We start from the raw sequence: 13,779 nt of genomic DNA, 5'->3' as shown, positions 1-13,779 counted from the left end.
TGCCAGCTTGTTTTGTGGGGGCCCAAACGAACCAATCATTTCAGCCACAGTTGTGTGGCAGACCCTGGCGCTGAAATGATTGATTTGTTAAAGTGTGCATGTCCTGTTTATACAACATAAGGGTGGGTGGGAGGGCCCAAGGACAATTCCATCTTGCACCTCTTTTTTTTCTTTGCATTATGTACAGTTTGGGGCCTAGTTTTTCTAACTGCCATCCTGTCTGCCACTGCAGTGTCACTCCTAGATGGGTCACGTGTTTGTGCCGCCCACTCGTGTCGCTTAGCATAGTCATCCAGCTACCTCGGTGCAACCTTTTGGACATAAAAACACTATTGTGAGGTGTGAGGTGTTCAGAATAGACTGGAAATGAGTGGAAATTAAGGTTATTGAGGTTAATAATAGCATAGGAGCAGAAAAACCTACAAATTCTGTGATTTTAGCTGTTTTTATGCTTTTTTTCAAAAAAATACAGATCCAAAACACAAAACCCAGAACCCAAAACACGGAAGGGTGGTTTTGGCAAAACCAATCCAGATCCAAAACACGAAGAAAGATCCAGATCCAAAACCAAAACACAAAACACGAAAAGTGGCCGGTGCACACCCCTAGTATATATATATATATATATATATATATATATCTATATATATACATATATATATATATATATATATATATTATTTAGAAACAAAGGCACTGTAAAGGAACTTAAAACTAGTAGACATGTGCACCGATTCCTGTGTTTTGGTTTTGGATCTGGATCTCCCCTGGTTTTGGATCTGAATCTGGTTTTGGATTTTTTTCCTCCGTGTTTTGTTTTCATGTTTTGGTTTTGGATCTGGATTTTTTTCTTAAAAAATCATAAAAACAGCTAAAACCACATAATTTGGGCCTGTTTTTGTTCCTACAGTATTATTAACCTTATTAACAATGATTTTCAGGCATTTTTAACCACCTCACAGCTCACAATATTGATTTCACTATTAATCGCCACTATAGGTCAAAGGCTGCAGCGAGCTGGGTGGCTAAAGTAAGCAACAGAGCAGCAGCACAAACGCACAGCAGTTTAAAAAAATATCAGACATCTATGAAACATTGCCACACAGCAGTGGCAGACAGGATGGCAGTTTAATAAACTATAATAATGTCAGTCGGCATTGCCCCAAATTGTGCCAAATGTAAAGGAAAGAGGTGCAAGATGGAATTGTCCCTCCCACCCACTCTTATGTGGGATATTAAAAAGGACATGCACAGTTTAACAAACCACTTTAGCGACTAGGACTGACACTTTCGTGGCTGAACTCCTTGGTTTGTTTGGGCCCCACAAAACATTTTTTGGAAGGACTACCTTCAATTATTAAGGAGGAGGTTGATGATGAGGGTGTTGGTGGTGGAGATTGCATGTTATGGTCCAAACTGCTGGTAGCTGATACTGGACTGCTTGTTATTAATTTACAAATTATAATTTTGTTAAACAAATTGCATGAACTTGCTGCAAATGACGTAACAGGGAGGAGGTGCCTAGATGGTTAACGTCCCTTCTTTTGCTAACTTTGGCTTTACAAATAGAACAGTTGCCTTCACAACTGTTAGATTAAAATAATTCCAAACCCAAGACGTTGCTTTTCTGGCTTTCTTTTTATCATTAGCAAGAACTGCTGCCACTGGCGGCTGATTTACGCAAACCACATCCTTATCATCAACATCCACATTAGCATCAGATAGGACACAAATTTCAACCTCATCCTCATTTTGCAGTTCCTCCACACTATCATCCTCATTTTCTATTATTTCACCATCTAATACTAGCACAGCTGTCATGGCGTCAGTAATCCGCTGTGAAACTGGGTGACAGCTGTTATACTTACTTCCTCTATCAAAGGACTGTTTAATAGTCAATTGTTTTTTTAAATTACTTCCGATCACGAATGAGGATGTAGGTGATGATGCAGGTGTTGGTGTTGGAGATCGAAGGCGCTTGGATCCCACAGAGAGGGAGCAGGTAGGTGACACTGGACTTGTTACATTTTGAGTTTTGGAACTTGGCGACATACACTTTGATATCTGATGAATGCGCTCCAAGTGACGTAAGAAGGAGCAGGTTCCTAGGTGGTTTAGGTCCCTCCTTCTACTCACTCTTGCATGGCAACAGGCACATATGGCTTGACAACTGTTGTCAGGATCGGGATGGAAATAATTTCACACGTGAGAAGTAGATTTTTTTTACTTTTGCCCCAGCATGACAACAATGGGCTTTGGCTTTTTCAAACCTTGGGCAACACCTGTTGCCTTACTTACACAAAGGACATCCTCGGCATCAAGATCCTCATCACCAACATCTTCATCATCAACATCCTCATCATCCTTAGCGTCTTCAACTACCAAAATATCCTCCTCCTCCATGTGCAATTCCACAGAAGCATCCTCAATGACTACATGTGCAAGATGTTGACTGCCCTTCCCCACATTTACAGAGGGCACACAAATGTTGGAACTTGGAGGATCCTCCAGTACACTAGTATTTAGATCGGGCTCACACATGGCAACCGCGGACACACTTGCACTCTCCTCGAGGATTTGTGATTTCGATTTCTCAGGGCACACAGTTGGTTTTCCCGGAGCTGTCTTAACAACTTTCACATTTTTAATTGGACCACCACCACTACTACTACAAGCAGAAGGGCTATCAGCAGTCTTCATAAAGAAAGGCCAAGGCCTTATCCTTTCCTTTCCACTTCGTGTAGTGAATGGCATATTGCCAATTTTTTGTTTATCTAAAGGCAAATATCCTTTCAATTGTTTTTCTTAACTTCAGTAAAACTTGCTTTACCATATCGATGGCGTGACTTAAGCCCTGGGGCATGGGCCTTCCTAGAGGACGAGGAAGTTGATGGCCTTGCACTGCTGGCGGAAGCTACAACATGTGGTTCTTGGCCTTGCTCTCCTGTCATGTGACAGCCCTCCATATTTTCTGCAGTCTTGAAGCAGTGTCACAATCACCAATGTGCGCCAAGGTGCGGTTACAAAATTAACACACGTGCAGTCGTGCGCACACACAAAAATATTAGAAAAAACGACAAATGATTTATATTTTTTTCAGCTCCAGCAGAACTTGGGCCCAGAGCACCAATGGATCACGACTGGAGTCGGACAGCACAAGGTTGTTGCAACCTGCATTGCTGGCTGGCTCTTATGCGCTACTGCAGTTAAGCCTAACACCCACGAGCACACACAGAAGAAAAAATATAAGACACTTTTATTGTTTTTTTTTTTAGCACGACTGTAGTCGGGCAGCACAAGGTTGCAACGTGCGTTGCTGGCTTGCTCTTGTTCGCTACTGTGGTTAAGCCTCACATGCACGTGCACACAGAAAAATATAAAAGACACTTTATATTTTTTTATTTTTTTTACTTTTTTTTTTGTAGTCCAGAATTTGGGTCCAGAGATGGACACAGCACAAGCCCAGGACACAGCAGACAGCCCAGATGGATCAGCAGACAGCACAGTGACAGCACTGTGACCAGAGACCAGAATGGATGATCACAAACAGCACAGTGATAGTGACAGCACCGTGACCAGAGACCAGAATGGATCAGCAGACAGCACAGTGACAGTGACAGCACTGTGACCAGAGACCAGAATGGATCAGCAGACAGCACAGTGACAGTGACAGCACCGTGACCAGAGACCAGAATGGATCAGCACCAGCACAGGACACAGCAGATAGCACCAGCACCTCTCCTAGCCCTACACTACCCACCCACCCTGTTCAGTCTCCACAGCTGAAGTGAAATGGCGTCCGTCGCGTTGTCCCTTATATACTACATTGATCATAGAGACGAAAACTCGCAAACTGCGAGATTTCAGACTCTATCGTTTTGCCTCGGTTTCGAGATCCGAGTAAGGCGGGAACCTCCGAGCCTGCTTGGATCCGACTCGGTTATGCTAAATTCGGGTGGGTTCGGAACTCTTGAATCCGAACCCGCTCATCCCTACTTAAAACTAAAACTTATCTTATGGAAAATACATTTTGGCCCAGGACATTATGTCATAATTAATGAGAGGTTCAGTAATTTTACACTGAAGCGCTCGCAGTGCTTGCGGTAGGGTATGGTCAACCACAAGTGCTGCATATGCATCCGATGGTACTCGATGTTACCGATGGTTGCATATACTTCCTGGAGATGACATGCGTAAGTGGACGTCTAAAGACAGGCTGTGGACATCTGCATACACAATGCCATCACACGCTAAGACATAGTGGGCGTGATAATGCCTTGCCATGCGATCGCCTGCCTTGCTGTTAGTTAGCTGAATTTGCATACGTATCTAGTGAGCGAACGCATCTAGCGAGCGGGTCTGAATCGAGCCCTGAGTTCCTGCTTGTTCCTGCTAAAAAATAGCACTGATTATTAATATTATTATTATTAATAATAACAAAAATAATAATAGAGTAGAACAACTATATCAACTTATAACAGTCCAAGAAGATAAAAATTATTTTTATTTTTAAAAGTATTCAATTGGATTTGGATAAAATAATGAATGAAAGCAGTGAGGGAGTCAAACACAAAAAGTAGCCTAACATAGCGGTTTATTTATCAACAGCAAAAACACCAAAAATCCTGTGGAAACTGGAGTTTTACATGATTTAGGGCTTCTTCCTAATTATGAAAGCCCCATCCTGGTGATAACTATTGCCAATGGTAGTCTTCACCGGGGTCCACCTAGGGGCATACAGAGTTACTGATTACTTGGGCCGGGGTCAGCTGCTGACAAATGTATCATTTTGCAGCTTGTAGGCCTACTTCCTGGCGCCGTGCAGAGTATTTCAATGCTTTATTGTTATGGAGGGGTGTGGCCACACCTCCCGGATTTATTCACACCTCCCAGGAGCCAGGCCCCGTTCAGCCCTCGGCTACCCTGGGTCCACCTGCAAATGCTTCCCCATGCAATGCGTAAGGAAGCCTATTTATTATGGACAGTCGTGGTACAAGTAATGGATGGTGTTAGCTGAGTATTTGTTTTGTCATTTATTTTCTATTTAAGTTTACTTTTTATTAAACAAAGTTTTTATTTTCATGAAAGCGTGCAGCATCTGGGAAGTCAGTTCACACTTAGGGCTCTATTTACTACAATCCGCATATTGAATGCAGATTGTAGCGTGATATTATTGACTGAATTTGCATTGCGAATTCAGGCAATATCACAGGGATTTACTACAAATCCCTTGCAAGGATAGAGCTTGCGATAAAGCTCTGTCACTGCGAATCCCAACGCACACTAGTCCCGGTATTTTCACAAAAAATACCGTGACAAAGTGCCCGTGCATGCGCCGACCAGCCGCCGCTGCTACCACCTGGCGCTAAGCCCTGCCCCCGGCACTAAGCCCTGCCCCCGCGATTGCGTAAGTGAATATGTATTAAAATAATAAAACTTTCGCTGTGTGTCTTGTGTTTTTTTTTATATTTTTTCCACAGTGGGGCTACCGGTGCCAGCAACCTGCTGGCATTTTTAGTTCCAAGCTGGTACCTCTAGTACCACTGTGAAAAACAATATTAACCCTTTACTACTACTATTACCTCTGCATCCACCACCAACAGGAATGCAGGGCTGGTTGATGCTCGAAAGGGGAACCCCATTGTTTTTGTGGGGTCCCACTTTCCGGGGATTGCCAGCCCTGGGCTGACCAGACCAGGCTGAAAGGTCAAGGGCCGGTTATGGATTTAGGAAGGGACCCTATGCCATTTTTTCTTTAACTATTTAGGTGCTTTTAACCCTAAGTAGCATGCACAGATCAGAGGGATCTGTGCTGTGCTTCTCCCAAAATTCCAAACAGGTATATTTATTTTGGGATTTGATTGTCGGTTTTGAAGTAAATTTTCATCTATGTTAGTAAATTAGGGGATCCTATGTGAAAGTATTGATGTTTAGTCGATGTTCGGTTTTTGTCGAGATTCAATTTTATATTCGATTTTATAGTTGATTTTGGTTTTAGTAAATCTCTGAGTTGCAAAATCGAATGAAAATTACCTACAAATACACCAAAGACACCAAAATCGACCAAAATAGAACTTTAGTAAATTTAACAATAGTGTGGAAAGGATAATGCTGAATACACACTGTACGATATATCGTTTGTACAGCCAACTAACAATATATCATTCAGTACATCTGTAGGTATGTAATATCGTTCACAGTTACATCACTTCGGCCATGCAGCATGGCAAATGCGATAAATCGTACAGATATAATGTGCGTATCTGCTAGTGTATATGGACGACAAAACTGACATATGCTGGCTGCAGGAACCGCCGGCATTGACACTGGTTCCTCCCTGCCAGACATATTGGTCGGCCAATTGGTAAGTGTGTATGCACAGGCACATACTTACCAAATCGGTCAGTCAGTCGGTTGTCAGGTCGAACAAACGACCGATCCCTCGGCCAAGTGTCTACCCCACATAAGTTTACTAAAAAAATATTTTTCATCCTGTAGTCACTATTAATTAAGAGGTGAACGACACAGAATAATAAATATGCACCTTTTCATGCAATATTATTTCCTTACCATTGGAAATAAAAGCAAGGATTTAACCATTGCAGAGTTATGTAAATATTATATTAGCATATATTATATTACATTATATTATTATATTACCTGCTGGCCATTTCCCAAGCGGATCAATTTTTCTGCACGAGCCTTGGTTTTTCCATATGAAAGCGAAAGTTCACCCTCAAATATAGTTTCTTCTGTGAATCTTAAAATCAAATAAACAGGATATATTTAATAATTATGGTTAATCACTGCTGGTAACTATCAGAAATCCTGAGACCTAGTTCCAGCAAAGGGACCATCTGTCCTACTGAGACATGGGCAGGATAAAATTCAGTCAACATTTCTGTAGACAGCAATGAAGGAACCTGTGCTGAGTAAAATAATTGTTTAGAGAATCAGTATTCTTATTGCTTAGAGGGCCTGATTCAATACTGAACGGAATTGCAAAGCTGCATGCAAGCAGCTTTGCAATTCTGTTTTTGCAGATATGGTAATGCAGCAGGAGGCATCACTCTTCCTGCTGCATAACCTATCGGAGCTGCGTTGTCCAATGCAGCATCGGATAATCTACGGGAACATCGGGCGGCTAAGTGACCCATGGGGTCACAGAAGTCGGACACCGCAGATGAGAGGAAGAGGCCAGGAAATCTCCGTCAGTCGATGGAGATCCTGGCCTCTTCCCTCCCCGCCAACGGCAGTGAAACGCCTCTGTTTCGGGAAACGGAGGCCGTCGCTGCCCCCAAACGACAGTCAAGCGCCTGTGCAGATTCCCGACCATAGGGAATCTGTGTTCAGCAGTGCACTCAGGGACGGAACTACTGGAGATAACTGAGGCACGCGCCTCTGGGCGCCAGCCCTGAAAGGGGCACCTTCCTCCACAATATATTCGCCCCTCTAACAATGGCGCCTGAGCACACCGTCACAGCCCCTCTTCCCGGCATGATATGACTTGATCATTACTATCTGGTATCTGTCCCAGACTCAGACCTGTCTTGAGACAGAGGGGGTGCAGTGAGCGGTGCTATAAGCAGCTGGCAGATGATTGGAGGGGAGGGAGTGTGTGGTTGGAGCGGAGCCGCGGGACCCAATGGCGCCAGGGGGAAAGAAGGAAGTTGGTGGCAAGGCACTTGTACTCGAGTCGCACCGCTCACTGACCAACAGGAGACCAGTTGTGACCGTGGGAGACCCTGGCCATGGATAACACACAGGAACACTAAATAGGTTGCGTTTGCAGCTGGACTATAGGAGCAGGTAAGCCTAACAAAGTGAAAGGAAGCTGCAATTTAACTGAGTAGGTGATGTAAGGTAAGTGGGGGAGGGAGGGGGGCATGGTGAGACAGTACAAAGAGTTGGTGAAATATAGAAAGATGAGTCCAGAAAGGGAAACCTGGCCGAAGGGGGGGAAACTGGCACATGAGGGCACAGACAGAGGTGTAAAGGGACACAGATAGAGGTAAAAGGACTCAAGGAGTCACAGAGGCACAAGGGGACACAGAGAGGCAGGAGCAGGCCCAGAGAGGCATAAAGGGGCACATATAGAAGCACGGGCAGACAGAAGGGGCACATATAGAAGCACGGACAGACAGAAGGGGCACATATAGAAGCACAGACAGACAGATGGGGCACATATAGAAGCACAGACAGACAGAAGGGGCACATATAGAAGCACAGACAGACAGAAGGGGCACATATAGAAGCACGGACAGACAGAAGGGGCACATATAGAAGCACGGACAGACAGAAGGGGCACATATAGAAGCACGGACAGACAGAAGGGGCACATATAGAAGCATGGATAGACAGGAGGGGCAGAGATAGAGGGAAATGTGTCATTGAATGGTTTAGGTCACAGGTTCTCAAACTCTGTCCTCAGGACCCCAAACAGTGCATATTTTCCAGGTCTCCTCACAGGACCACAAGTGATATAATTAGCTCCACCAGTGGAACTTTTAAAATGTGCCAGTGAGTAATGAATACACCTGCGCACCTACTGGGAGACCAGGAAAACTTGACCTATGTGGGGTCCTGAGGACCGAGTTTGAGAACCTCTGGTTTAGGTAACAATAAACAATTTGTTGCAGACAGGTCACTAGACTGATTTTTTTTTATAAATAAAAAATGGCGTACAGGCAAGTGAGCCTGGATTCAGAGGGTGAGGTTGAATGTCCGCCAGATATACTGACAAGCCGCACCAATAGGGTTAAAGGCAGTAAAAGGACATACAGTAGATAGGCCCAGCTATACTTACAGTGCAGCAGTGGCAGTCCTTCATGCTGCACTGTCTCTAATAATTCAGTACATCTGAGCCTTGGGACGGTATTCTCCCTGTGTATGCATATATACATATTGTGTGAGTATATATATAATTTTTTCCATTTATAATGGAGAAGGTGCTTTTTAGACTTCATCTCCATTTTATCAAAAATATTTTTTGCAGGATTGGATCAAAGATGAAGGTGCCCTGAATCTATAACCTGCCTAGCAGCCCATGATATGATAATCCAGCTCTGCTATTGTTATCAGAGGAGCCATCTAGTAGCAGAGAAGAGATGGAGAGGGAACAAGAAGCTGTCCTAAGGTACAGTAAGTGAAAAGTGAAGGGGTGAGCCCATAGCGGAACACAGAGTCGGGGAGAGAGAGGTACATTTAAGATGGGAGGAGAGAGTATATGGAGCCCAATAAAGAACACGGGGAAGTGGTGTCAGTGTCAGTTTATACAGTACAGGGCGAGAGTTGGGATGAGGAGCCCAACAAATAAAATACAGACACGATGCACAGGAGAGAGCACATAGAAAAGGGTGAGCAAAGCACAGAACATATGAGGGGTAGGTGACAATAAAGAACCTATGGGGACTGCTTTTACAGGCGAAAACAGGGCACTGCAGCAGATATCTCTGGCATTTGCTGTGGTCCCCCCTAGATATATTCAGGGGATACTGTAAATTTTCGGATGTCTCCTGAAAAACGGTGTTTTCAGGGGAAATATTGCAAATATTTATTGCAAATAGTGAATAGGTACAATAGAAACATATTCACAATTTCATATATTATATTTTAGTGTGTTTGTTTGCGTGTGTGTAGATAGATAGATAGATAGATACATTTTCACCATATTTATATTCCCTTTTTTCTGGGGGGGGCGAGGGAGGGGCGTAACCAAACTCTAACTTGCCCCCGGGGGACTGGGATCAACATACGTCACTGGGTGCAGTAGCGTACGCTGCTGAATTAGGTTCAGAGGGCCTGATTCAGACCCGGTCACAAGCGCTGAGCGCTTGCAACCGGGTCGATGTTTGCCCACTGGGCATGCGCACGACGGAGCTGGCTCCGTCGTGCGCATGCGCGAGACTCGGCTAACGACGGGTGCTCCGTCGCTCCGGGTCTCGCACCAAAGGGGGCGAGCTGTCGATGGCGATTGGCGATTGACAGCTCGCCCCGTTTGGTAGGCGTGGCCGGGAGGTGGCTTCACGAACGGAGGCGTTCCCAAGCGAACGCCTGCCATTTGTGGGTGGCCCCACTGACATCACCAGTAATGTCAGTGGGAGAGCTTCCGGCTCTATTAGAGCCAGAAGCTCTCTGGGGCTTGCGGCCACGAGACCCTACCACAAGGGTCTCGTCGCAAGCCCGATGGTCGTGATGGTCTGAATCTGGGCGTTTTGGGGTTTTTTTTGTGCGGCCTCCTGGCCGCTCGCTTATCACCCACAGCTATTGCGAGCGGCCAGGAGGCCGCACAAAAAAACCCCAAAACGCCCAGATTCAGAGCGAGCGCTCTTTCAGAGCGTCCAGCTCTGAATCAGGGCCAGAGTCTCTCTGCATTTTCTTTTTGCTGCATAGCACTACAAGAGGTATATTTACTAAACTGAGAGTTTTTAGAAGTGAAGATGTTGCCAAGAGCAACCAATTAGATTCTTGCTTTTATCTTCTAGAAGGTGTTAATTAAATGTTAAGTTGAATCTGATTGGTTGCTAATACTATTATGCATCTCAATTTCTAAAAACTCTCACCTTCGTAAATATACCCCCAAGTCTTGGCATGTTAGCACCTCTTATTATGTTTAAAATTAGGGTGCGCAGTTCAACCTAGCCCCCCCCCCAACCCCGCTCACCCCCCCCCCCCCCCAGATAGTTAGCAGCTGGCAGCTGCATTTTGTATCAGCTTGTACCAGTTGCAAGCAGTGTAATTCCCAGGTAGATTGCATTTCAATAGTCCATAAGTTCCCAAACGCAGGGCATGAGGGCCTGATTCAGAGCCGGGCGCTATTTGCGCTCGCTCAGAAAAAAGGGGTGGCTATTCAAATGAACCGTTCGCTCTTTGCGGTCTGTTCACGCCTCTACGTCTGAACGAGCAAACAAAACTTGCGGTCGTTTTTTGGAAAACTACGCCCCCTGGATGCTCGCATCCTACGTCATGTCCGCTATTTATTAGATTAATCAAGTACATCGACCAGCGTATGAACTGCTCGCTATTCTTGTGGTTGGTTTTTCCTACCACAATCTTGCGAGCAGTTCTGGTCAATGACGCTGCTGTATTAATTATGCACACCCATAAAACGCCCGTTTTGACCTTTAAGCACGCCTGCGTTCGGATCTTCACTCCCCGTTTTCAAGCACCTTCCCCTGTTACCACCCACATACGCCTCCTCCTGTCACTCAAAATAGCAGGCATTCGCTATTTAGCGAACAAACGATTTTCGGCCACACTGACTAGTTCGCGCATGCGTATTACGATCCGTATGCATGAGCAGTTGGGCAAACATCGCTCGGAACGAATCAGGCCCAGAGCGGCTCTGAATCAGGCCCAGAGTCAGAGATGGACAGAGTTGCACAGGCGCACACAAGCGGCTGTGCAATTCCAGACATTTGAAATGCGAATGTCGAAGGAGGTGTCACACACCTTCTTGCTGCATTTGCGTGATCACAGCGTTGTGACCCTGGTCGCAGCCTAGGGTCACCATCGTTCACCATCGAAATAATCGTGACCAATGGGTGTGATTGTTGTCAATGTTCCATTGGCCAGGCTGCGGGAGCTAAAGCTTCCCGCAGCCTGGACGGGTCCCTGCGAGGCCAGGAAGTCTGTGTGCATCCACACAGACCATGGCCTCATCCCTCCAGGAAAGCGGCGGCAACACGCCCACGTTTCCGGGAACCCTGCCAGGGGACACCCCCGCTCTGTCTCCCAAACGCCACAGCCTGTCAATCAGGCTGCAGCTGGGACAGACTGCAAGGCGGCTCCCAGTCAGAGGACACCTGCTGCGCATGTTCAGTCCTCCAAACATCGGAGATGTGCGCTAACCATTGGGTTAGCGTACATCTCTGAATCAGGCCCTCAGTCCTCAGGACCCCAAACAGTGCTTCCAGGTCTCCTCACAGAATCACAAGTGAAATAATTAGCTCCACCTGTGGTTCTTTTGAAATGTGTCAGTGAGTAATGAATACACCAGTGCACCTGCTGGGTGACCTGGAAAAATGTGACCTGTGTGGGGTCCTGAGGACGGAGTTTGAGAACTACTGCTTTAGGCAGATATTCAGAGGGAATTAAGTGCTTGATGCTGGCAATAAGAATTTGTTATTTATTTATCACATTTCTCTTGCCAGGACAGCGTCTGTGATGCCTCACAGCAGCTTATCTCAGATGGCTTTGCCTCCCTGGCAGGGTTCTTCCCCTCCTTCTGTTAGCACTGGGGCTCATTACAACACCCAGGGGATATTTCTTGCAGCATTTGCAGTGAACTCCATGCTATAAGGTAACCAGTCCAACTATGAGAGCTGGTGCGTGGTTCACTTTTGTTTTTTTTTTTTTAAATGAAATGCACTTTATTTTTATATAAAATTCTATCAACATGACCCTGCCCCGCAACATGAACCTGCCCCTCAACATGGCCTTGCCCCGCAACATGGCCCTGCCCCGCAACATGAACCTGCCCCTCAACATGGCCTTGCCCCGCAACATGGCCCTGCCCCACAACATGGCCCTGCCCCTCAACATGACCCTGCCCCTCAACATGGCCTTGCCCCGCAACATGGCCCTGCCCCTCAACATGGCCTTGCCCCGCAACATGGCCTTGCCCCGCAACATGGCCCTGCCCCGCAACATGGCCCTGCCCCTCAACATGGCCCTGCCCCTCAACATGACCCTGCCCCTCAACATGGCCCTGCCCCGCAACATGGCCCTGCCCCGCAACATGAACCTGCCCCGCAACATGGCCCTGCCCCTCAACATGACCCTGCCCCTCAACATGGCCCTGCCCCGCAACATGGCCCTGCCCCTCAACATGGCCTTGCCCCGCAACATGGCCCTGCCCCGCAACATGAACCTGCCCTGCAACATGGCCCTGCCCCTCAACATGGCCCTGCCCCTCAACATGACCCTGCCCCTCAACATGGCCCTGCCCCGCAACATGAACCTGCCCCTCAACATGGCCCTGCCCCGCAACATGACCCTGCCCCTCAACATGACCCTGCCCCTCAACATGGCCCTGCCCCTCAACATGACCCTGCCCCTCAACATGACCCTGCCCCGCAACATGACCCTGCCCCTCAACATGACCCTGCCCCTCAACATGACCCTGCTCCGCAACATGACCCTGCCCCTCAACATGACCCTGCCCCTCAACATAGCCCTACCTGTATCATGTCATTACACATAACGGACCAGGTATATTGACATAATATAAATCTGCCCCCCTACGTTCCCTCCGGGAGGCAAGTTTGAAATTACTATGGGGAATTAAACTGACAACAATGAGAGGCTAATTCTGCCCACATCCATAGGCTGCATGTAGAATCAGTCTTTTGTGAGCTAACGAGTCATTGGAACCCGTTACGGTGGCTTCAACGCTTAATTGGATCTGCCCTGATAAGTAATAAGAGTAATTCATATTTAATATACGCCAACAAAACAATACATATCTACAGAAAATGACACAGCGTTCAATAACATTGGCAAACTAATCCAAGCACAATCCAGTGATAGCAAATGAATGTACAATATCTTGTCATGAGCTGAGATCATTGAACTCTTGTAGTGGGGAGGAGGTCAGTAATATAAATAGATGTAAAGAGCTGATTTTTTTTTTTATTGCAGTGAAATGACTTTTGCCCTCATTTTAAAAACAGTTAAACATTTTTTTTTTAGCTTGTAAGCTGTTTCAGTAACAGTAGTATGATCGTTCCTGATTTATCTTGCATGCTCAGTGGTTACTGTGTTTATTTTCCCTGCACG

At 46.2% G+C, this 13,779-nt stretch overlaps 1 protein-coding gene across 1 annotated transcript in view; it reads right to left on the bottom strand.

Moving 5' to 3' along the window:
* LOC148538416 (3 beta-hydroxysteroid dehydrogenase type 7-like) overlaps positions 1-13,779 on the bottom strand; it is a 79,719-nt gene that overhangs the window by 49,429 nt on the left and 16,511 nt on the right. The window contains exon 4 of the mRNA XM_088455530.1: positions 6,661-6,760. Within this exon, the coding sequence (XP_088311656.1) occupies positions 6,661-6,760 (100 nt within the window). The remainder of the gene's footprint in view (positions 1-6,660; positions 6,761-13,779) is intronic.

The sequence above is a fragment of the Taudactylus pleione genome, unplaced genomic scaffold (genome assembly GCF_031769625.1).
Source record: "Taudactylus pleione unplaced genomic scaffold, aTauple2 ptg000040l, whole genome shotgun sequence".
NCBI lineage: Eukaryota > Metazoa > Chordata > Amphibia > Anura > Myobatrachidae > Taudactylus > Taudactylus pleione.
This window is presented reverse-complemented; position numbering and strand designations above follow the sequence as displayed.